This window comes from Pituophis catenifer, unplaced genomic scaffold, assembly GCF_029215685.1.
Source record: "Pituophis catenifer annectens isolate HBS135680 unplaced genomic scaffold, rPitCat1.0.hap2 SCAF_6, whole genome shotgun sequence".
NCBI classification, from domain to species: domain Eukaryota; kingdom Metazoa; phylum Chordata; class Lepidosauria; order Squamata; family Colubridae; genus Pituophis; species Pituophis catenifer.
In genome coordinates this window covers 76,057,278-76,083,485 of record NW_027256886.1, presented here as the reverse complement: position 1 = coordinate 76,083,485, position 26,208 = coordinate 76,057,278, and the positions used below count along the sequence as shown (strand labels likewise).

At 42.3% G+C, this 26,208-nt stretch overlaps 1 protein-coding gene across 1 annotated transcript in view; it reads right to left on the bottom strand.

Annotated features, from left to right (window-relative positions):
- Positions 1-2,632: 2,632 nt before the first annotated feature.
- Positions 2,633-26,208, bottom strand: part of UNC5B (unc-5 netrin receptor B) — a 261,952-nt gene continuing 238,376 nt past the window's right edge. The window contains exons 11-17 of the mRNA XM_070944943.1: positions 22,929-23,016; positions 20,726-20,894; positions 18,380-18,613; positions 11,959-12,108; positions 8,355-8,519; positions 5,308-5,486; positions 2,633-2,888 (exon numbers count right to left, since the gene is read on the bottom strand). Coding sequence (XP_070801044.1) covers positions 2,723-2,888; positions 5,308-5,486; positions 8,355-8,519; positions 11,959-12,108; positions 18,380-18,613; positions 20,726-20,894; positions 22,929-23,016 — 1,151 coding nt within the window. The 3' untranslated portion in view covers positions 2,633-2,722. The remainder of the gene's footprint in view (positions 2,889-5,307; positions 5,487-8,354; positions 8,520-11,958; positions 12,109-18,379; positions 18,614-20,725; positions 20,895-22,928; positions 23,017-26,208) is intronic.

Below are 26,208 nucleotides of genomic sequence, written 5' to 3'. Positions count from 1 at the left end.
ACGCTGGTTTGTGTGTGAGCGTTACAGTTTTATCAACTTTCTGGAGATTGAGAAACTGGAGAGAGATTGGACAATCACTTGTCTGAAATGGTATAGGGTCTCCTGCTCGAGCAGGGTTTGGACCAGAAGATCTCCAGTCCCTTCCAACTCTGTTATTCTATGGGAGTGTATTCTCATACAGACATTGGGCTATGATGGAATGTGTTAGCACAGGCCTCTTTAAATAGTTCAACTTATTCCCCAAATCATTCAGACATAAGGCTGCAAAAATACTTTTGCATTTAAGGTTTCTATTTTTCTCTTTTGACATGGCTAGTTAAAAAGAGCTTTAGAACACAGCTGAGAAAACCATATTTTTAGGCTGTACCTGTACAGTCGTACCTCGGTATTCAACGTTAATTGGTTCAATGTGTAGTAAGAACTACGAGTGCCAAACAAACCAGGTGACTCATCATGTGACCCTGGGAAAAATTTTCTGTCTGTCCTTTTTCCTATATCAGATACCTTTCCAGCATGGCTGACTTTCTGTTTGCTCTCTGCGGCTGTCCCACTCTTTTTTTTGCAACACGCCAAATACCAAAGAAACTACGAGTACTGGGGCAACATTTTTTTGGCATCAAAATGCATCGAGTACCAAATTCGACAAATTTTGAAGCAGTCAAAGACCGAGATACCACTGTACTGTATATCAAGGACAACTGAATTTTAGCTCCCCGTACAGAATGGATGTTATAAAGGCCATACAATGTAAAACATTTTTAGACAAATGGAGCTACTGTGATACTAGCCAGAGTGTTATTTCAGTTGGACCATCAAAAGAACTGAATTCAGAGGAAAATAAATGCCACAAAGCAGGCAATGAGTTGAGACATAACCGAAATAAGATTATACTTGTTTTGAGGGCTGAGAAGAATACACAATGTGTTGGTCTTTCCAGAAAGCTCTAAATAAAATCTTCCAAATCTGTTTACTCCAAAATGTCTCATTATTGTAGGCCTTTACATCTGGCCCCACATTACAGCTACATTTTCAAAAGTCAGTTTGTTATGAGTGGGTTGCTAGCTTGTTCCCACACTCTGGCAATCTTGTTACTATGGTGAACTATAATAATAATAATAAAAAATTAAACACCATGTGAAAAAGGACACAATTTGTCCTTTTAGACCCTCATTTTTTCTCTAATCCTATCAGCAATCCTACCTCACCAAGCTTCAGAGATGAACACATACAGTATTTTTCGGACTATAAGACCCACCTAAATTTAGAAGAGGAAAACAACAAAAAATTGGCCTCTGTGTACCCCATTTTTGGGCCTTTTCCAGCATTTTTGGAGCCCATTTTCAAGGCTTTTTTCAGCCCATTTCTGGGGCTTTTTGCGGCCTGTTTTTAGAGCTTTTTTCGGCCCATTTTTTCAGCTTTTTTGGCCCATTTTGGAGGCTTTTTGGGGGGCTTTTTTTGGCCTGTTTTCGAGGCTTTTTCCAGCTCATTTTGGGGGCTTTTTTCAGTCCGTTTTTGGGGCTTTTTTGGCCTGTTTGTGAGGCTTTCTTTGGCCCGTTTTTGAGGCTTTTTTCGGCCCATTTTTTCAGAAAAAATGGCCAAAAAAGCCTTGAAAACGGGCTGAAAAAAAACTCAAAAACAGGCTAAAAAAAGCCTGAAAAAGGTCAAAAACGGCCTGAAAACATGTGGAGGCAAAAAAACAGCCGTGGGGGGGGGGGGCTTCAGCAATATTCGGTCTGTAAGACACACAGACATTTTCACCCGCTTTTGGGAGACAAAAAAGTGCATTTTATAGTCCAAAAAATACGGTATATCATGGGTGTCAAACTAACTGCATCATGTAGCCATCACGTGATGTTTTGCAATGTTTTCCCCATTTGCGGAGCTGGGATGAGTGTGGCCTACATGTGACGCATCCAGCCTGTGGGCCGCCAGTTTAACACCCCTCACATACATTGACCATTTTTAAATTTACCGCCAAAAGTCTCTCTTTCTCTCTCTCTCTTTCTCTTTGAGTGCCAAGATATTCTTGCTCTCACATAGATGAAAGATTCTTAATATATATTTATATATATATATATATTTTAAAAAAAGGATGCATCCAAGGATCTGGATAATACATTTACTTGCGTTTCCTAAGAAACGGATTTCCATTTTTTTCCCTTGTACGTGTGTGTATTTTAAGCTGTTGGAAGCGTCTGACAGGAGTTGTCGTTACTAAATTGTACTCAACTCTTCAAAGCATAAACGCCAGAAAAGAAGAAATAAGAGCAAAGTAGGGAATGGGAAAAGAGAAAGTCAAAAAGAGATCAACAAAGAACCAAACAAATTAACAGCCCAGATTCCAGCAGCCCTCATAAATAAGCCACACAAGAGACAACAGAGATTTGGAGAAGACACTGCTGCCTGAGGCTGTGGTCACCATTAGCAATGATGCATTGCTTTCAAGCTGTAATCCAAAGGCTGTGAGGAATAGGAGGAAGGAGTCTTTAACACTTGGATTGCTTGTAAACTCCGCAATTTCTAAGGCTGATTGTGATTTCAGGAGGGAGGAGTATGAGAAGGAGAAGGAACCTGAGTTGAATCCTTCAGCGCCTTGGCTCTGCTCCTTCTTTGCAACTGTTTCCCACTGGTTCCAAAGAGCTTTTTTTTCTCTTTAAGTTTTTTTTTTCCTGTCCCTCTCTTACTCAATCCTCCACGTGGCTGGAAGTCTCCAACAGCTGCATCAACACTCTCCTTCTGTTGCCATGACAACCAGCATCTCACTCTTGCCCATCTCTTCCAAGGCACTAGCCAGAGTGTTAAGATCTCCATCGTCTTGATGTTGAGCTTCCCATAAGTCCAGGATCACCCCCGTTGGGCTGGCTTTGGTGGCAAAGAAATTTAGGTACCTAAATAAGATAGAGAGTAGGAGAGCTTATAAATATCAACTTTGACCTTCAGCATCAATCTTCAATATTATTGAAATATTCTGTTCTGAAGCCATTGTTCACATAAGCAGACTAGCACCCTGATTAAATCCATACCGCCATGAAACCAGAGCCCTGAAATCATAATTATTTTCAGGACCAAAGTGGTTTTTGTAAGAAGGCCAGTGGAGGAAAATATGAGACTATAAAATAAAAATATTAAGGACCAAGGAAAAATCATGGGGATGAAATGTTTTATTTAAGCATCCCCTGTCAATAAATCAGCTAAAACATAACAACTGCATCATACTGCCTTTAGGATTTATAAACATTATTTCAAGGAACGTTTGAAATAATTCTTCATATACATCTAGGACTCCAGGTAAACGTTGTTCAAGTGAAAGCACAGCCCAATAATATAAATAAATTGCTTTAGAATTCAGTAGGATTTATTTCCAAGCAATTGTAACTTTGGGCTGGTGATGATGATGATTTAGGTTTATCTAGCCATCCATCTCACAAACCAACTCTGGTGACTGATACAGCAAAAAATATCATATAATAAAAATAAAATAACAAAAATAATAAAAGCTAAGTAACGATGGGCAACCAAAGGTAAATGCATTCACACATCTTATAAGCTCAGCTAATTTATTAACCAATTTCTATGTTTAAGTTCCTATTTTTTTCTTTTTATAATTACAGGCAAGCTGACAAAAATATATATATTTAAAGCCATAATAATATGAAGAATGCAAAGTGGGGAAAGAATATTATATAGTGTTTCTGCCCAATTCTACTACTCTTAGATTCTCTTGAGAACGGATTTTATTATGTAGGAGTGTATTTTCAGAGTTTCCATTCTGTACATCCAGTAGGGGTCTGTTCTAGTTTGTAAAGTGTAAAACATGAAATCCATAAATGGCAATGGTGTTAAAACTTCCATTACAACTGCACATCACTCGTACAACTGTTCAACTATAGAGCAATTGAATAAAGTTCAACCAACAATTTAAAAAAGAATAAGAAAGCCCTGATGATCTCCAAATTGACTTTAAAACATTTCCTGAAACATTTGACTGCAAAAAAAGTTGATTTGAGGCTAAAAATGCTAGAGTGTAGGCTTCAGGTGAATATTATGGGAAAGACATTCCATTGCCGAGAAGGTTATTACCAAACCCAGGCAGCCATCTGCTGAACCATACAAGAGGCCCTTTCTTGATGTTGTGGCGGGTCCAGATTGATAAATATTAAAAGAGATATTGTCACAGGTAATCTGGATGGGAACTGTTTACAACCTTATAGTTTTAAGACCAGCCTTTGAAAATTAAACACAGATAATCTTGTTCAAGAAGGACTGTTGAACTTAATCTACTTTTTGTGCCTTTGTACCCGGTTTCCCCAAAAATAAGACCCAACCAGAAAATAAGTCCTAGCATGATTTTTCAGGATGCTTGTAATATAAGCCCTACCCCCAAAATAAGTCCCAGATAAGATTGTCAGCCAAATGGATGCATTTAGTACTGTATTTCCCCACAAAATAAGACCTGACCAGAAAGTAAGCCCTAATGCATTTTTTGGAGCAAAAATTAATATAAGACCCGGTCTTATTTTGGGGGAAACACGGTGGTAGTTCTATTTATGACTTAGAGGCTGCCTGACCTCATATATCTTATGGCAGCCCACACTTTAAAAAAGGAGGGGAAAATGAAAGCAAAAAATAAAAACTGCACATCTAGGAGAACTAACCATATATATCAAAAGAAAAAGGACCTTACAGGTGCCATAACTACTCCAAGCCCAGGGAGAATGCCCAGGTATTCAAACATCTCCAGAACATCATCAAAGTTGGATCCATTTGTATCTCTGTTTCTAATCAAAGTGGTTATGTTGACTATCGCTTCTTGGCCTCCTAAAATGTCCAAGGAGATTCTCAGTCATCCAAGTCATGGTTGTCCCAAAGATGCTTTTTCAAAAGGCAAGTAGACTTTGTTTTTCCTTGAAAAACATGCTTCTCATCCAAGAACTTGGATGAGAACTTGGATGAGAAGCGAAACGTCTTCAAGGATATACAAAGTCCAGTTGCTTTTTGGAAAAGCATCTTTGGGTCTTGGCCTACTAGTAAAACTCCACCAGTGACTTCATAAACCCCTTCAGTATTGTAGGCAGGAATTCTGATATTGGCAAAATGGGTAAAAGCAATGTAGGTGGCACCATAAGCTATTCATCACATCATATCATTAAGCCAAATTACGGCATCTAAATGAACTGGTTCTCAACAGTGCAAGTTAGGGGCTTAAATGACCAAACAACTTCAAAGAATACAATGAATGCAAATTAACCAACTTCCTTGGCTGGTTTAATTCCTGTGGGGCAATCAAAGCATTGAAGTAAAACTCACCGATCCATGGAAAGCTTTTGGGCAAGGAGCCGCCAGTCATTCCCTCTAGAGTTAGGAGCATCAAGACTGTTGCAGATTTTCTGCCGTATGGACAGAGGAATCTTGAAGGCGTGTGGTCCAAGCTGGGTTGTCATGGCACCGCCAGCGTAGGACCGCAAGGCATCAAAGGAGCTGGAGTTCTTTGAAATTTGAAATTTTTATTAGTTTACCAAAATATAAAACACGAAGAAAAATGAAAACAATGGGAAAGTAAGGGAGGGAAACGGGAAGAGGAAAAAGTGTAGAGGAAAATAGGAAAAAGAAAGAAAAGCATTGACTTCTGACTCTTTTTAGTAGAATAGGCTAATAACATACAGTCTCAATTTTTTACTTTTATATAGTTCTATGCACAAAAATGGAAAGATATTTTAAATCCTACAACAGATGACTGGCTGCAAAAGCTAATGAAGTTAGCAGAGATGGCTAAATTGACTGCTTTAATTAAAGAAAAGAATATAGATAACTTTGTTTCCACTTGGAAACCGCTTCTGGACTTTGTGCTTGAGGTGGACCAAATAAATAAATAAATAAATAAATAAAACGGTGACTTTGGATTTTGCTGATTAGATAAATTTGTTGTTATGCAAATAATTAGTATATATTATTATGTAAAAGGAACTGGAGCTCTTATAACAAAACAAAACAGGAGGCAGTGATTAATTGGATAAAGTTGGCATTTTTTAAAAACGTGATAAGCTCCATCTTATCATTTATGGATCCCAAACTGTCTCATAACCTCTCAAGATCAATGACAACCATGATCCATAATATGTGCTAGAAAAAGCAAACAATATTCTCAGGCCACAATTGGTCTGCCTTCTGGCACTTTCAACATGGATATTGAAAGATTCACTATAACCAGAAACCACATACTGTATTTGCTGGGAGGCATATATAGATTTGTGCATACAACAAATGTTTCTGTTTTGGTTTTTAGTCACTGAAACAATGGACAAACATCTAGAGAAGTAACACAAGAAAAGTTTAAAGGCCCATATCCAGTGGTGGACTGCAACTAGTTTAACAACCGGTTCTATGATGCACTAACGCACTTGAGCGCAGTGTTCAAAATACAGCAATTTGAAGCTCAGCTGCTTAACTTCTAAGGCAGCCCCAGTCAGTAGAACAGCGGAGGTGTGGAAATCAGCTGTGCCGTGTGAATCAGCTGAGCCAGAAAGAAGGAAATATAGGACAGGATAGGGCAGGTTCGGGTGGGTGGGGCTAGCTGATGGTTGGAACTACCGGTTTGCTAGAACTGGTCCGAACCGGCAGCAGCCCGCAGCTGCCCATATCAGCTTCACGTGTGAAAATGGTCCCATCTTGTTTCGTTGCAACCAGTACACAATACTATTGGAGCTGGCTTCTACTGGCTTGTGAGTACTGATGTTTACATTTTCTGGAATTTTGCAAGCCTGTTTAGAGGAGAACTGAGCCAGGATTCCCAGTATGCTGATCAGCTGTTTGGTGGCCAGCAACAGCAATGAAGCCGGCAAAATTGGTTGTTAAATATTTGCCAGCACAACTCACCCTCTAATTACATTAGCTGTGGCTTTGCTTCTGCCGCAGAACAAAATTTTGAATTTTTTTGTTTTGTTTGTTTGCCATGTACTAGGCAAACAAAGTCAGAAGCATTTGAGAGGGAAAAAAAAAAGCAGTCAGTAAAACGCACTAGGCAAACTACCAAATGCTAAAAACCAAAATAATAGGAACGTGAAGGGTATCATGTCTTAAAAATAAATGGTGATCTTCACAGCACCATCAAATTATCCTGCCTCAGTGAGTGCAGAAGGAAACAGCTATCTAATAATGCCATGCATGGCTGAACTATAATGGGCCTTCGAGATTAGGACAGGAATCTCAAATTAGCCTGCAGGGGGAAGGGAGGTTGGTTGGTTGGTTTTGAAATGTTTTCAATAATGCACTTCCTACCACAACTTTAATAGGAAATACAAATCTGTATGTAACTGGCTAAACACCCATGATCTCAGAAGTACAGGAAGGCCTCAGGGCTGAGATTTAAATAGTTACTACCCTCTTCTTGGTTCTTGAGCTTTCCGAAAAAGTTTCAGCAATAATACTTTGTCCAGAATTAAAATAAAAACACTGAAATGGATATTTAAAATTTCCAATAGGTTGTGTGAGCCAGATACACAAGCAGAAAGAGTTACATGAAAGAACAGGCTATATTGTTAATATCCAGTAGAATAGGGATGGATGTATCAAAGAGATGTTAGCAGACAATAAGAAATATGATTTTCTTTAACTGCCCATATAATAGTAATGATATTTGGAACAGCAGAAGTGGAAGTGAGTCGTGGCTGAAATTAAACATTAGAGCAGTGTTTCTCAATATTGGTAAATTTAAGTTGTGTGGACTCCAACTCCTAAAATTCCCCAACTAGAATGCTGACTAAGGAATTGTGGGAATTGAAATCCATTCATCTTAAAGTTGAGAACTGCTGCATTAGAGGAACCTAACATGAACATTAGCGCATATTTTACCGATTGTATCTGGCCAATATAATGTTTCAGAGAAACTACTAGGCCAGGGATGAAATGTTCTGAAGTCTGCTACCAGTTCGCTTCGCTACCTGTTTGCTGTGCATGCGCATGCGTGGTGCGTGCCAAATTCGCGCTTTCCACACAGGCGCATCGCAGGTGCTACCGCGCAGCACTGATAAAGGAGGATTATGAAGCCTTTTCTAAGGTAAGTAGAACAGCAAGGGGGGGAAACAGCTGTGCCGCACGATTTAGATTCACTAGAAAGCAGGATAATATAAATCACGCGGCACAGCTGATCATTGGAAATACCGGTTTGTCTGAACTGGTAGCATTTTTTTTTACTACCAGTTTGCCCGAACCTGTAGCTTTTATTACTACCGGTTCAGGCAAACCGGTCCAAACCAGTAGCATTTCACCCCTGTACTAGGCCCATTATTAAATATCCTGTTCCTTTTGTCTCTTTCATTCATTCATTTGCTTTTCTTATCCGAGTTCCCCTTGCTTACCTCTCCAAGTGTAATATGTAATTGAAATATCTGCCCTTCTCCTTCAACTTGCCGAACACAGATTTTGCAAGTAAGTTCTGCAGTAGCTGGGCTGTATCTCTCAAGACTGAAGGTGCAGTGTAGTGCTCTCTGACTACCACTCCAAATGTGATAGAAAGGGATTTCCTGAAGGAAATAGAAAAGTAACAGAAAAGATGAACAAATGTGTGCCACAACATGTCACCACTCTGGAAATTTACAGATGGGTCCTTTAAAAAAAAAAAACCAGACCCTAAACAAAAACAATCCTGTGTATTTTCACTTCATATCAAATTCCAGGCAAGCAGAAGCAAAGAACAAGGTTTAGAGCAGTGGTGAAATTCAGCTGGTTCTCTATGGCTCGGGGTGAAGTGGTAGCGCAGGTGGCGGGAGGCTCTGCCCACCTGCCCGGATGTCATCATGTCCTGTCATCAAGGCTCTGCGCATGCGTGGAGGAGGTGCACGTGACAGGGGTGGGTTCTACTTACCTCCACTTCCGGTTTGCAACAGGAGCGCTTGTGTGCGCTTCTGTGCATGCACAAATCATTCATGATCATGTCCGGGAGAGTGGGCGGAGCCTCCTGCCATCATTTCTTACCAGTTTGCAAGAACCAGACCGAACCGGGAGCAATCCACCACTGGCGCGCGCTCACATTTGCGAACCGGTAGCAAAGGTAAGTGAATTTCACCCATGGTTTAGAGTCTTTAGATGGTAGTTTGATTGAAGGGCTCTCTCTTGTTTACTAGATGCTAAGTGATTGCTTACTTGTGGGCTCCCCAGTGATAACTGACAGTGGTCACTGTAGAGAATACTGTGTTGAATAAGGTAAGTGTTTGATATAAGTCAATTGGGCTGCTCTGAGCTACAGAGGAGAAATTTCCAGATTGGTTTCAGCTGGAATTCACAACCCAGTTTTACAGGATGAAGAAGTTTGGCATGGCACATCCTTTATTGCATTTATATGGCATTGGGGTGGGGCACTTACATTCATACTTGTCTTCCTTCCAAGTAATTATAGAACATGCATCTTAGTTGTACGGGAGAATGGAGAAGCAAAGGGACAAGATGGAATTATGAAACATGGAAGAAGGAAAGGATGTGGCAGGCATGTAAGTCAAAGTCTTCTGAGATAATCAGTAAATATATATATTTCTAATCTTGCCAATGTACAAGATTAAAAACTTGTCAGGATCTTTGGCAGTGCCTAAAACTGAAAGTGTCTAACAGAATAATAGAATTGGAAGAATAATAGAATTAAGAAGTTTTCTAGTCCAACCTCCTGCTTTAGCAAGAAACTCTATATAATTTCATACAAATGGTTCTCCAATCTCTTCTTAAAAACTTCCAGCGCTGGAGCATCCACAACTTCTGGAGGCAAGTCATTCCACTGGCTAATTGTTCTAACTGTCAGGAAATTTCTCCTTGGTTCTAAGTTGGTTCTCTCCTTGATTAGTTTCCATCCGTTGCTTCTTGTCCTGCCTTCAGGTGCTTTGGAGCAAGAGTTTCCAACCTTGGCAACTTTACGACTTGTGGACTTCAACTCCCAGAATTCCTCAGTCAGCTGGCTGAGGAATACTGGGAGTTGAAGCAGGGGTGAAATCCAAAATTTTTCCCTACCGGTTCTGTGGGCGTGGCTTGGTGGGCATGGCAGGGAAAGGATATTGCAAAATCTCGATTCCTTCCCCTCCTGGGGGAAGGATATTGCAAAATCTCCATTCCCACCCCACTCTGGGGCCAGCCAGAGGTGGCATTTGACGGTTCTCCAAACTACTCAAAATTTCTGTTACTGGTTCTCTAGAACCTGTTAGAACCTGCTGGATTTCACCCCTGAGTTGAAGTCTACAAGTCGTAAAGTTGCCAAGGTTGGAAAATAGCTTTGGAGAATAGCTTGACTCCCTCTTCTTTGTGGCAGACCCTTAGATATTGGAACATTCAGGGGTGGGTTCTACTTATCTTTACTACTGGTTCGCAATGGGATCATGCACACTCGCTCGCTTCATTCGCGCATGCACAGATCGCCAATGATAACATCTGGGGCAGTGGGAGGGGCCTCCCACCGGTTTTACTACCGGTTCTTGCGAACCGGTCCGAACCGGGGGCAATACCCACCACTTTCCAAGCATGAGTCTCACAGACTGTTTTTAGCAACATTTATTGAGATGAATGGGATGAGGTTATGAGAATCTCAGCAACTCTTTCCCACTTAAATCCAAGATATTTGCAGGTGAAGAAGTTTTTCTGACATTCTTTCTATGATACAGCAGGAAGACAAGTCTCTTTACTAATAATGATGGAGATTGCAACTGGCTGTTTACATAATGGCTTTCTGGGTGTTCATGTTCCTGGGAACCATCTACTAAAAGACTCCTATGAGTCACCTTGGAAAACGAAATGTGTTAATGAATGTATTTTTAGAGCAGTGGGAAAATTTTGCAAAGCCATCAGGAAGGTTGATTTCAAAGGAGGCCCTTTGATGTGATGGCGATCTCAGCTTTGGAAGCCATATTAGGCCGGAAGCTTCGATGCTGCTACCTTCTCATGTGTGGGAAAGTAGGAGGGGGGTTTAGTAGAGGGGTTGTCTGTAGACATAATAGCATTCTTCCTGTTGGTCAAGGTCAGGGCGATCCGGCATCTGGAGAAGGAGTGGTCAGAGTGCTGAGTCGAGATGGGACGGACATTGATTGGAGCATGTGATCGACTGAGGAGTGAGGGGATGGTTTTGAGGGTTTTGATTTACTGAGGAAAAACCTGGACCTCTCAGATTCGGGTTTTCCCAGATGTGCCAGTTTACCTATTCTAGTAAACAGAACTTTGAAAAATGTTGCTTCAGAGTCTTTACTTGGAGTTGGGGTTTTTCTGGAACACTGACCAGTGAACCTTTTCAGCCCTGAGTGCCAAAAAGGGAGAGTGCGTGTGCGGTTGTCTGGGCCACAACCCAGAATAGGAGCTGCCTATTGCCCGACAATAAACTTCCGGTTTCTGGCACACATACGTGCCGGCCAGCTAGTCTTCCAGGTTTCTGGCACAAATGCACGCGTGACAATCAGCTGGCTGGTGTGCACGATCACAGAGGAAAATGGAAGACCAACTTTTCCAGTTTCCAGCACTGCCGCACACACAAAGGCCAGCTGATCGTCATGCATGCTTGCACGTCCGAAATCTGGAATAGGAATGGGTGGTGCAGTGCGTGCCAGGCGACATGGCTCTGGGTGCCACTTTGGGCACGTGTCAGGGATGAAATCCTGCAGGTTCTGACAGGTTCTGGAGAACCAGTAGCAGAAATTTTGAGTAGTTTGGAGAACCAGCAAATACCACTTCTGGCTGGCCCAGAGTGGGGTGGGAATGGAGATTTTGCAGTATCCTTCCCCCAGGAGTGGGGAAGGAATGGAGATTTTGCAGTATCCTTCCCCTGCCATGCCCACCAAGCCATGCCCATCAAGCCACGCCACGCCCACCAAGCCACACTCACAGAACCGGTAGTAAAAAAATTTAGATTTCACCACTGGCACGCGTGCCATAGGCTCGCCATCATGGCCCTATGAAATCACTCTTAGTCTGTTGTTCAAGTGACAGTAAAGCACTCACCTGATATTTGGCTAGGAGTTTGCTCCTCCAAAGTGAATGAGGGATGTCATGAACTGAGAGGCGCAAATTGTGATAACTGTCCTTAAACAGTAGAGGCTTGGGCTCTTCTAACAGATAGCCGCCAAGAGTCCTTTCTATTTCAAGCACTTCCTATGGGACAAACAAAACAAAAGCAAAAACACCGAAAAGTTAAAAAGAAAGCAATTTAATTGGGAAAGTGACACAAAATAGGTGAGACAGAGAAGAGACATGAAATGGACTGCAGTTCATGACAGCTGGTGTATAAATATATCCTGTAATAGCCTTCCTCAGAGGCATCTTCCAGATAGGCAGTTCCCAGAACTTCCGTCTAACAAGGCCAAACTAACCTTCAAAGTTTGGGAAATCCTGTTCCAATTGAGACAGGAGATGCCAGGTTGAAGAGAGCTGATGTATGTGACTCTTTGTATTTCTAGGTTTTCCAGTTTGAGTTTCCATGCTTGTTGGAGTATTTGATACATGTGAATTTCCAGCAGTCTACAAAATGCATCTTGATATCTCTTTGAATAAGTCAATAAATGTTTGAGCAAGTTAACAGCAAGGTCTCTCTCTCTCTCTCTCTCTCTCTAAGACAGGGGTATCAAACTCAAGGCCCAGGGGCCAAATCTGGCCTGTGGGGTGCTTAGATCTGGCCCATGGGGCCAACCTGGAACCAGGGAAGGAGTGGCCCGCGGTGCCTCTGCCAGCGAAAATGGAGCTTGGGAGGGCCACATTGGCAGAAGGTTGCAGGAGGCCATCACATCCGAAAACGGAGCTCAGAAGTCCGTTTTCTCTGGCAGAATGCTTGGGCCATCACAGGCGTCCCCAGCATGAGTGATGCCAAGCTGGCCATGCCCATTCTGGCCACGCCCCCTCCATCCCCCCCCCCCCCGAGGTCAAACACAACGCTGATGCGGCTCTCAATGAAATTGAGTTTGACATCCGTGCTCTAAGAGTACTTGACTTTGCCTATCTTGGGCACCTGGTATCCCCTAATACTTTGCAACCTTCTCTAATGCTCTAAAGCAGAGCTCTTCAAACTTGGCAACTTTTAAGACTGGTGGACTTCAACTCCCAGAATTCTCCAGCCAGCCCTGCTGGCTGCGGAATTCTGGGAGTTGAAGTCCACCAGTCTTAAAAGTTGCCAAGTTTGGAGTGCCCTGCTCTAAAGCCTGTCAAACGTGCAGATGCTAAATTTAACTCAATCCCATCCAGCTATACTAGTATGCCATGCCCTCATGTGCCATAACTCAAACCAAACCAATGTTCACTTGGGAACATCAATAATCTCATTATGACTTATTTATTTCAGCTCATTTACATAGTCTTCTTCATAATGCAGTTTTCTCCCTTCCCTAAAAATAATAATAAAAAATAGCAATAATGAAAGCACCCATGTTATATTTGCAACCTTCACAACGTTATCCTGATCAAAGCTTTATTTGAGGAGCGAACAGGTAGAGCTCATTGCCTGAAGGCATTCACCTCCATTCCTCGTATATAACCATTACAACCTTTGATTTCTTGAGCCATGTCCTTTATTAAAAATGGAAAAAGATAATTTCCAGACTCCTTTTTTTTTAAAAAAGCTATTTTAACCTGGGGGTTGGGATGGGAGTGGAGAGGTTGAGTGCCAGTTGTGACATCAAGGTTAAAACGCACAACACAATAACGCCCGAAATACCAGCTTGGTGTGTTGATTGCTGGAACTAATCACTCTGGTTGGTAGATGGAGGCAGATGGAGATTTATACTTCATTAAGAATGATAGGTCACTTTCATTAGGCATGCAAAGTGGTGCTAACATTATTGATAGGCTTTGAAAATAACTTGACAATAGGTATTTTCAGAGGAATAGCAACTAAGCAGTTTCTGGTGGTTTCTTCATAACTGGCCTTTACACTTTGATCACAAAGAAAACTCGGCTATATTAAAAACCACAAGAAAACCTATTCTGGACTTGTTTAACTTGTGACTTGCTATCAAGGGCAGACTGGGTCACATACAAATGCAAATCAGAATGTGCGTTCCTTGGTTCCATAGCCTTCAGATCACCTCTTGACATTGGAAGCTGGAAGGGGATGTTAAAATGATAAATGATGCCATTACATTAATTAGATGAAGACCTTATAGAGAGAAGACCCATATTTAGGCCAGAACCTGACCAAATCAAGACAGACTGGCAGCGGCCATCAAACACGTCAGGCTAGTGACTTCCTCACGGTCGTACAATTTGACATCTTTTCTCCAAAGACTGATGTGAAATCTTCTGCAGGCCAAGAATGTGCTCGACACATCATTAAGTGGTTATCTACCAACTTACACAGGGATTATGAATCATTTTTTTATATTTCTCTTGAACCCTGAAAAGTAGGGAATTGAAGTGCAACTGAAGGATCATAAAGGTAAAGGTTCCCCTCGGACATATGTGCTAGTCGTTCCTGACTCCAGGGGGCGGTGCTCATCTCCGTTTCAAAGCCGAAGAGCCAGCGCTGTCCGAAGACGTCTCCGTGGTCATGTGGCTGGCATGACTAAACGCCAAAGGCGCACGGAACGCTGTTACCTTCCCACCTATTTTTCTACTTGCATTTTTTTAACATGCTTTCGAACTGCTAGGTTGGTAGAAGCTGGGACAAGTAACGGGAGCTCACCCCGTTACGCGTTAACACTAGGGATTCGAACCACTGAACTGCTGACCTTTCGATCGGCAAGCTCAGTGTCTTAGCCACTGAGCCACCGCATCCCTCCTTATGATGAAAGATCATAATAAGTAGCTAATTCAGTTTTCCTGAACAGATACAATCAGATATACAGTTTACTACATCCAAAATTGCCATCCATCAGAGAGCATTTGGTCAAGATGTCAGAAGTTCGCAAAAGCTGATCACATAACCCCGGGACACTGCAACCGTCATAAATATGAACCAGTTGCCAAGCATCTGAATTTTGATCATGTGACCATGGGGATGCGGCAATGGTGTTAAGTATGAAAAATGGCCATAAGTCACTTTTTTTCAGTGCCATTGTAACTTGGAATGGTCACTAAATGAACTGTTGTAAGTTGAGAACTACCTGTATGCAATGTAGATTATGAAAGGTTCTTATCCTAAGTCAAAGGCAATGGAATAATGTGATTTTCAGCTCTTGTCTATGACTTGGATGACTTAAGAAATATTTTAAACAGGAAAATTCATCTCCTTTCTCAAATTTTCCTTGATTGAAGAGGCTAATGATTGGGTAGAGAAGTCCTAGACTTATCCTTATCTTTGCTAAAGACTCCTGGACAGAATTTTAGGGTATACGCCTAAGTTAAACTCATAGGTGAATCTTCTAAGTCATCGGATATAAATTATAATTTGTACATGGTGATCCTCCTAGTATCTGTCTGTCTGTCTGTCTGTCTGTCTGTCTGTCTGTCTGTCTGTCTGTCTGTCTGTCTATCTATCTATCTATCTATCTATCTATCTATCATCTATCTATCTATCTATCTATCTATCTATCTATCTATCTATCTCTATCTTTATCTATCTATCTATCTATCTATCTATCTATCTATCTATCTATCTATCATCTATCTATCTATCTATCTATCTATCTATCTATCTATCGGCTGATATTATGGGCAACAGGGAGAAGTGGTCAAGGAAAATTATAGTACTCGTGGCTGCAGCAATGAAAGAGCAAAGTAGTAACTCTTCCTTTCTGTAGCCTTTCCCCCATCTCCCTAAGGTTGTCAGCTATTTGACAAAACAATATTCCAAGATATTCATATTCAGGTTAAGGAGTTACAATACGTTACTAGAGCACCATTCAGTCTACGTTGGGACGCTGTCATTTTCTTTTCTTTCATCTTAATATGTGTATCAGATTTAGCAGTCTACACATTATCTACATGAGTAACAGGGCTGGGCTGCTGGGGGTTCGCAGGGGTTCGGGAGAACCTCTAGCTAAGATTCTGTGCAGTTTGGAGAACCCCCAAATCCCACTCCTGGCTGGCCCCGCCCACCCCACTCCTCCCAGGAGTCTCCACACGGCCCGTTTTGGATGCAGGTAAGTGCACGGCATGTGCGGAGGCTCGGGGAAGGCGAAAAACAGGCCTACCGGAAGTATGGGAAGGCCAGAAACGGGAGACCGTTTTCGCCCTCCTGGAGGCTCGAGGAAAGCCTCTGGAGCCTGGGGAGGGCAAAAATGGGCTCCCCCCACTGTGGTGCAGGAGGCTGACTGGCCACACCCACCATGACTATGCTAACCCAGCAACTGGACAGAGAACCCCTTGCTAAAATGTTTGATTAGTAATAATAGGAAAAATGTATTTGCTGTGCAAAAAACTATGAAAAACTAAGAGTTACTTTTTCTTATAATCTTCAAACTAGGACACAAAATAGGTCCTGCAATACTTCCTTTCTCCTCCTGGGAGCTTCATGGAAAATGTCAGGGCTGCTCCCTAAGGAATGGGTTAAAGGAACTTATTATTGAAACTAAACTCTGGGTCACTTTTCAACTCATTGCATCAGGCTGTTTTGTTCCCCTGAGTCACTACTTTTCTAAATCACACTGCATGCTTGGATTATCAGCAAGACTTCTTTGGGGCAGAGAAGTCTAAAATAAGTACAAACGAGAGAGCTGGACAAGAAGTACTAGCAACCAATTTTCTTGAATAAGTTATTATAGCTTTTAAAAAAAATACGGGAAAGCTAACCGTATAGAAGTAGGAAACAAAGACTAAAGCGTTTCTAAAAGGGGCAGGTATTTAAAGATGAAAATTCAAAAATGGATAATCTTTCGATCACCACTTTAATTGTTTGCATATGTAATATTATGCAAACTCAATCCATTTCTATGGAACACAAGAATATACGTAGAGAAATCCAGCAACTTTTACGCATGATGAACTAATCTTTAGTTTATGGGACACATCGTCCCCTTCTCCGGTCCTAATGAAAATACACAAAGAAATTTAGAACATTTATTAGGAACTTAGATTCTTGTGCATTTCAGGAGGTAAGGGTGGTTCAGATATAAATCTATTTGTATTACTTGATGTAATTTAAATGGAGTCTTATGCAAAATTTCCCAGATCTAATACTGTCTACCTCCTCCGTTACAAATGTATGACCTAATCCTTAATCATTGGCCATACAGATTGGGATGAGTCCAGTGAAACAAAGAATGACAATAGACTGAGGAAGTTGGTCTAATAACTGAAGGTCCTGTTTTGAAGGCTTTTGGGTCTGGATTGGTAGGAAAGCTCTAATAATGATATCCACCTCTATTTGTCTCATTGAAGGACATACCTAGATATACCAATTATTATTATTAGCGTATGGCACTATTACAGTAGCCAGGAGACCCCAATGCTATTGCAAAGTACTAAGTACCTACGGCTTGCCAAGGTACCAACCCTATTATAGGAAATGCGTTCTTCCCAAGATGTGCCACAGGAGGGCAAGCCAGCTTTACATCAGAGAGAAAGATGAGCGGCTTTTCCTTCAGCTTCACCCAAGGGCTCTACCCTTCCTGGAGCTGCCTTGCAAGCAGTGGCACAACCGGGAATGTTCAGAGCCATCAGGAATCTGCCTGCCTGCACAGAGCACCAGCTCGTCTCCCCATCAATGTGCTACCTGTTTTATCTACTCACATAGAACATGCTTTCGAACAGCAAAATGGGCATAAACTGAGGCAAGTAATGGGAGCTCATCCCACCACCCACTTGCTAGGACTCAAACCGCCAGAGCTGAGACCATCGCCATCTTCATTAAGCCATTGAGCCACCGCGCCTTATAGATATACCAATGGAAAATAGCTCAGTTGGTAAAACTTTGTGTTGATCTTGTAGGCATCTACATTTCAACTTCTGCAATGTGATTGCCTGGCTGCTGGTGAAATTTAATAGTGGATGATAAGCCAAGGCAAAGATGATTAAAGCGCAATTCCAATTACACCATTGCTGGTATGATCCACAAAACCATATGAGATACATTTGTGATTTTCCCCCCCTTGTAATTATACATATGTCAGGTCTCCGTTAAAGCCGTACGGAGCAAACATCACTTTGCAGAGTCTAAGATAAGCAACTCATCATTCAATGTCATGAAGGAAAAATGCCCTCTATGGTCTGAGGATTTTCTTAATAGGATCACAAATATGTTCTGCAATCACTTTCCATAACTCAGTGTCCTCTAGGTGAGTTGTCATAAAATTCATATCGCACCCAGACAGCTTAGGCAATGGACTAGGAAATCTGGAATTACAATCCAATACATTGGGAGAACCCCCAGATGGAGGAGGCCTTGCTGAAATCTTAATTAATCTGTTTGTGTATGTGCAAGAAAAGTATGAATTATTTATTGATAGGACAGAGGGCAGGGAAGGGGAAAGAAGGAAGAACCTCAGCTAGGCATTACCTTTAAAGCATCAGGTGTGTCCTCCAAGCAATATACTTTGAGATTGTATTCCAATGAAGTACAGAGGGTGGGAGCAAAGATGGCCAGCTGCAGTCTCTTGATGGCAGACCTAGAATAAGATTCTCCCACCAGGACGTATGTTCCAAGCTGTTCTAGCAGGATATGGCAACACTTCGGTTCCAGCTGGCAGTAACAAGGTGTGTTTAAAGTCTCTTCGTCTAGCGTCACAACTTCCTGGAGGAGGAAAAGAGGGCAAGAAGGGATTAAAAACATTGTAAGTCCCACCTGGAGGCCCGTTTTAAGAAGTACCTACTGAAAAATTTGCCTCCCCAATTATGAGAGCTGTACAAGTTGTGTCCTTTAAACATAGAAATGACTGAATGCGATAAGAAAAGCTAAGATTAATACTTAATTTTGGAGTTAAGACACTTTGCTGATTGACATGTCCTATATTTTGGAGACTGCAGTTCACATTCGCAAAGGTGAGCGCGCGCGCCTCCTCCACACATGCGCAGAGCAGTGGTGGGTTGCTTCCGGTTTGCACCGGTTTGGGAGAACTGGTAGTAGCGGTGGTGGGAGGCTCCGCCCACCTGCCCGGAAATCATCAAATATGCTCTGCGCATGTGCAGAAGTAGCACGGGTGTGAGAGAACCGGTAGCAAAGGTAAGTAAAACCCATCACTGGCACAGAGTTTTCTGCGCATGCGCAGAGGGTCAAAAACGGGACGTGATGACATCCAGGCGGGTGGGGGGAGCCTCCTGCCGCCGCCGCTACTGGATCGCGCGATCCAGATAGAGCTGGATGAATTTCACCACTGCTGCAGTTGATTAAACTCACTTTGCAAAATGTGGTCTGTAATGTTTGGAAGGGTTATGTAGGAGTTTCTTACATAAATTTGACTTGCTGTGCCAGGAAGTATTAATATTACTAAATACATTGGTTTTAATGGTATTACACAATATTACACTTTCTAGCCACACTGAATACTGTTGTGTAGAATAGAAATGCTGGTCTTTTCTGAGTTTGCTTCCCCAGATGTGATAGGACTACAATCACCGTCATCCAGTGGTGGGATTCAAATAATTTAACAACCAATTCTTTGCCCTAATGACCAGCTGGGTGGGCGTGGCCATGGTGGGTGTGGCCAGGGGGTATGACAGGCAGCAATCGGCCTCTTGCACCCCCTGGGAGCAAAAAAGGGCCACCGGGGGGGCACCCCCCACGCCCCATTTTGACCCTAGTAGGCCTCCCTGCAGCCTCCTGGGAACCAAAGCGGGATGCGGGGGACTTCTGGAAGGGGAGGGGTGGGGCCAGCCAGTAATTTAACAACCGGTTCCGCCAAAGTGGTGCGAACCAGTTGAATCCCACCACTGCCTTCATCCCTAAATATTGACGATGCTGGCTGAGGCGGTAGAGGACTGTTTTCTTCATAACTACAGGGGATCTAGAATTAGGAATAAAATTGCTAAATACTAAAGAGGTGTTTTTTTTAAAGAAGTAAAAAGGATTAAAAATAGATATTTGAATATTGAAAAATAACTATAAAATAATGCTTTACAATGTGAAAATAAATCTTCACTATCCAATAGTATAGGGTTTACTACATGAGCAGGGAGTTGGATAGAAGATCTGCAAGATGCCTTCCAGCTCTGTTATTGTCAAATAATTGAATTGTTCCACAGATGGATAAACAACATATACTCTCCCTTTTTATGACTGTGTAATCCCTTAATTATTCAGGGCAGAGTTGGGGGTGGTGGGGACTGGATGGAGCTGAGCATTTACTGGCCGGATGCCCTTCCTGATGCCATGCAGAGTTCACAGCAGATATTTTTTTCTTTGTGCTCTAGAGAGAAATATCTGCCGCTACTGAGGATTGAACTCTCAACCTCCTGAGTGGAAGATGAGTATCTTCACCACTAGGCCACCATGCTGCTTGGATAAGCAACATACATTGAACACTTGGGATTATAACCTCTTCTGTAAGACTTCACTCCAATATCATCAGCAGCAGCAGCAGTAGCAGCAATAGAACTTAGACTTATATAGCGCTTCATAGTGCTTTTACAGCCCTCTCTAAGCGGTTTACAGAGTCAGCCTATTGCCCACAATAATCTGGTCCCTCATTTTACCGACCTCGGAAGGATGGAAGGCTGAGTCAACCTTGAGTCGGTGAGATTTGAACTGCCGAACTGCAGCTAGCAGTCAGCTGAAGTAGCATGCAGTGCTGCACTCTAACCACTGCACCACCTCGGCTCTTTATCATCACCATCACCATCACCATCACCATCACCATCACCATCACCACCATCATCATCAAGTACTTCTCTGGTTAATTCAACTTACCTCCCAGTGTCCTTGGTGGGACTGGGTCTTCAACTGCAACATCCAGTCTGGGGAAATGACCTCTGCACAATGTGGAACAGTCAAGATGACTGGGCGGCATAAAAGCAGCCCCGTAGGACCACAGGTCACTCTGGGACTCAGTACTGTCTGTGTGCCTTCAGAGGGAAAGCTAGAAAGGACAAACACAAGATACTTTTGTTGCCTCCGTGGAACTCTGCTTGCAGAGTAATCGGCTTAGAAACGCAAAAGGATATCTGAGACAATGGAACTCCATATTGCCGTGATGGCAAACCTATGGCACTCGTACTGGAAATAGCACACAGAGCCATCTCTCTGGGCGCGCCAGCCGTCACCTGTTGCTCTTCTGGGTTCTGGCGCACACATGCACACCAGCCAGCTGGTCTTCACGCTCGCGGGAGCTCCGGAAAGTGGAAGAGCAGCTCCCTGGTGCACATGCGCACACCTGGAAGCTGAGCTTCTGGTTTCCGGCGTGTGCATGCACGCCGGCCAGCTGGTCTTTGTGCGCCAGAAACCGGAAGACCAGGTGACCGGCACGCATGCATTTGCTGGAAGTTCTGCTTCTCGGTGCGCACATGTGCACAGGGGAACTGCTCTTCCGGTTTCTGGTGCTCCCGCATGTGCGCGCCGGGGAGCTGCTCTTCCGGTTTCTGGCACTTCTGCACGTGCGTGCTGGGAAGCTGCTCTTCCGGTTTCTGGCACTCCCCCATACGCATGTAGTCCCACTCCCGTTTCATCATCCGGTGCTGAAAAAATTTGTCAACAGTGCCATATTCTTTAGCAGGAACAAGACAGAGTGGAGTACTGAAGTTAATGCATACCTTGCTGCTGCTGAAATTCACAACTGTTAACAAATGTAACATTCTGTTATTTTCAAAATGTGAAATATTCTTTTTCTTGAACCATCATAATATTTAAGTGAATAAATCATTGTTATTTTTCCTTGTCCTGAATCATTTTTCTTGTCTTTATCCCAAGCACTTTTCTGACCTAATTTGCTGAATACATGTGACCCCATAGTGCTTAGCTCACCCCAGCCCACAGGGTTGTTGTTGTTGTTGTAAAAATAGGAGGAAAGTGTATTGGATATGTTTGCTGCTTTGAGTTATTTGTAAAAATAATAAAGGTGGGATACAAAAAAATAATAATTAATAATGTCAGCCTAAACTCAACTCAGAAAGTCAGAATCCTATGATTTCAGTAAGGCGCTGGTAGCTTTTTCCGTTTAGATCAGAGGTGGGTTTCAGCAGGTTCTGGCCAGTTCTGGAGAACCGGTAGCGGAAATTTTGAATAGTTTGGAGAACCGGTAGTAAAAATTCTGACTGGCCCTGACCCCATCTGTTCTCTGCCTCACAAGTCCCAGCTGATTGGGAGGAAATGGTGATTTTGCAGTATCCTTCCCCTCGAGTGGGGAGGGAATGGAGATTTTATAGTATCCTTCCTCTGCCATGCCCACCAAGCCACACCCACCAAGCCATGCCCACAGAACCAGTACTAAAAATTCTGACTGGCCCCACCCCCATCTATTCTCTGCCTCCCAGGTCCCAGCTGATCGGGAGGAAATGGGGATTTTGTGGTAACTTTCCCCTGGACTGGGGTGGGAATGGAGATTTTACAGTATTCTTCCCCTGCCACGCCCACCAAGCCATGCCACGCCCACCAAGCCACACCCACAGAACCGGTAGTAAAAAAATTTGAAATCCACCACTAGTTTAGATGTATATATTACCAACTGCAGGCCATGCTATGAGAGTTGGTTCATTACATTTGGAAGACACATAGTCAGGAAAGGGTGTTTTTAAGCAATCTAACTGTAGCTACGGTTCTTGGCTGGAAATTTAGAAGAAGTAGTATGAGCAGAATATGTCTAACAGCCACAGGACCGTGCAACCAGTTATCGAGGGGATTAAGTTATCTGCACTTTTAATTTCTTCTGTTAGGAGTTGGAATTGAGTAAGATAATTTTGAATATTGAGACTCACGTGCAAGAAAATTGCCTTGAATTTAGTTTGGCATGCTAATATTTGAAGATAAATGCACGTATGAAGATGAGGAAGACTGTTCTAAAATAATATAATAAAAAGAAACCTTAGCTGGATATCCTGTAATTGGATATCACTTTTAAGGTTTAGGGAGGTCAGAGTAAAAAAAAAAAAAGACAAGATACATGATCTAGTCTACTTACAGAATATTTTCTGCTTTGTTGATCATCAGATACATTTCATAGAACTTCCCCTGAGGAATTGCTCCATGTGGCACTAACAGACTCACACCTACAAAAGAAAAAAAAAAAAAGGAATAGATGAAATAATGGAGAACATTTCCTAGAGCGTTACTCTATGTCTATTTCTCTGCAGCTAAATGATATAATTCTTAATTCCATAGAATACTTTATACAGCCTCTCCTATCTTCTGTTTTTTTCATAATTAATATCTGATGGCTCTGTTCGCCCTCCTGAATTGGGCTGCAGGAAAGAAGTCAGGATGAGTTGCAACTGACCCATCCTACAATCACTGTATCCCCCAACAAACCTCCAAGCAAGTTCATAATCTGGTTTTTTTTAGCTATTACCTTCTTATGGGGAACTATGTCTAATTATTCTGAAGAAATGAATATGGCTTAACAATGCTTTTAGTGGCTACATCTTTGATGGTGACTATAGACCCTATCCTAATTATCTTGTAAGAATGATGCCTTTGGTATAAATATTGTTATCATAGCATTTCAACCGTTTACACCATCATTTATTTTTCCAATCTATTTGAAAGAAAATCCATGGAATGGAGAAAACTATTTTTAACAGTCTGGCAGTCAAAGATCTTTTGTTGAAATTCTTGTAATAACTTACAGTAGTGGCCAAAATTGTGGAAACCTTTTGGGAAAAGTGTATTTTTGAGCTTTGATAGTGGCTAATAACACCACTGTTTTTTGGAGTTTCAAGATAATCATATTCCACTGCTGGAATGGCCTGGGAATAGCCCAGACCTTAACCCAATTGAAAATCTATGGAGCTGACCAACTAAAGAAACTTGTTAGTCAGAAGCGACCCAACAATAAACAATAAAACAGAAGCAATAATTCAATCTTGGTTTCACATTATAACAGCTGCAGAACTAAAAGACTTGGTTCACTCTATGGGAAGACATTGTAAGGCCGTAATTCATGCTAAAGGTTACCCAACTAAGTGGTAACTGACATGGTGATAATTTTTGTATAGCTCGTTTTTTCTACGTGTTTTACTTTTCTTCTTTATACTGTAACTGCTATTCTAATAGCAAATCCTTCACAAACGTTATTGCATTACATTCTTGATTAAATTATCTTTCCATTGATATATAATTTTATGGTACTACTCCCCCCAAAAGTGGTGTTATTAGCTAGTTTTAGAAAATACACTTTTCCCAAAAGGTTTCCACAATTTTGGCCACTACTGTAAATAATCCCAACAACTGTATTCTCAGTGTCTGTCTGAGGTTAATAATGGGCTACTTTGAACTACACATCCCGTAAAAAAAGATGGAGGTACACTATGGGGGAAAGAGTTTTATCTCTGAATTCCAAAGAAATTGCTGCTCTTGATACAGGTTCATTAGAACACCAGGAGACCTCTTTGATTTCATATGTCAGCAAGAATAGACTAGAATAAAATGCTAATTTCCAGAAAAGGAAACTGTAATTCAAAGTAAGACTTCCAAGTATACTAGTAATACAGGTAATCCTTGATTTACAATCACAACGGAGCCTAAAAGTTCCATTGCTAAGTGGAACATTTGTTAGGTGAGCCTTTTGGCTCAGGCTCAACCCATCCAAGACTGAGTGGCTGTGGTTTCCGACGTCCCGATATAGTCAGTTGACGCCATCACTGACTATTGGGGGCGAATCATTGGCCCCCACGGAGAGGGCTCGCAACTTGGGCGTCCTCCTGGATTCACGGCTGTCTTTAGAAGAGCGCTTGACGGCCGTGACCGGGAGGATTTTTCATCAGGTTTGCCTGATTCGCCAGTTGCGTCCCTTTCTGGATCGGGACTCGTTACGCACGGTCACTCATGCCCTTGTCACCTCCCGCCTGGACTATTGCAATGCTCTCTACATGGGGCTCCCCTTGAGGAGCACCCGGAGGCTCCAACTGGCGCAGAGTGCGGCCGCGCGGGTGGTAATGGGAGCGACATGGCGTTCCCATGTAACACCCCTCCTGCGCGAGCTGCACTGGCTCCCGGTGGTCTTCCGGGTGCGCTTCAAGGTTTTGGTTACCACCTTTAAAGCGCTCCATGGCTTAGGACCTGGGTACTTGCGGGACCGCCTACTACCACCAATAGCCTCCCACCGGCCAGTACGCTCCCATAGAGAGGGGCTCCTCCGGGTGCTGTCAGCCAAACAATGCCAACTGGCGGCCCCCAGGGGGAGAGCCTTCTCTGTGGGGGCACCTACTATCTGGAACGAGCTCCCCCCAGAGATACGGAGGATCCCGGATCTGCGCACCTTCCGCCACGCCTTAAAGACCTTACTATTTCACCAGGCCGGCCTGGCCTAATTTTCCCCCTCTTTTATAAAAGATTTTTAAAATTTTAAATATCTTTTAGTATTTTATATATTCAATTTTAAATTGGTTTTAAAAGTTTGGGGTTTTAAATTTGTCGGGGCCAAAATTATTTAATTCGATTTTATTCTATTTTTAAATTTTGTATTGTATGTGTTTTTATTGTTTGGCTGTGCACCGCCCTGAGTCCTTCGGGAGTAGGGCGGTATAGAAATCTAATAAAATGAAAAAAATGAAATGAAATGCCTCATTTTACAACCTTTTTTTGCCATAGATGTTAAGTGAATTGGTGCAGTTGTTAAGTTAGTGACACGCTTCTTAAGTTAACTTGTCTTCCCCATTGACTGCTTGTCAGAAAGTCAATGGGGCAAAAGGGGATCACATGACCCCAGGATACTGCAACCGTCATAAATATGAACCAGTTGCCAAGCTCTTGAATTTTGATCACGTGATCATGGGGATGCTGCAATGGTCATTAAATGTGAAAAATGGTTGTGTCCCTTTTTTCAGTGCTGTTATAACTTTGAAGGGTCATTAAACGAATGGTTATAAGTCAAGGACTACCGGTATAGCAACGATTCAATCGGGCTCAAAGACCTCAGTGGAGTGTATTAGCTGTTTAGAGCTGTCCATGGTTCTGAAATTCAAGGAGACCACCGGGAATCAGCTTGAAATCCTGAATCTCCAGAATCTCATTGACAAGGAACGAGAGGAACTGTGGAATGAGCTTAAACGAGCTGTTAAGGATGACCATGAAAACAGTCCTCCAAAGATAAAGATACAGAAGAAGTAAAACTAAATGCCAGAATAAACTGTGGAAATTGCACAAAAGAGAAGAGAAGCCAAAGACTTATGCATGCAGACTCCTAAGAATACTGTGGACAGCCCAGAAAACAAATGGATCGACAAAGAAATCAAATCAAACCA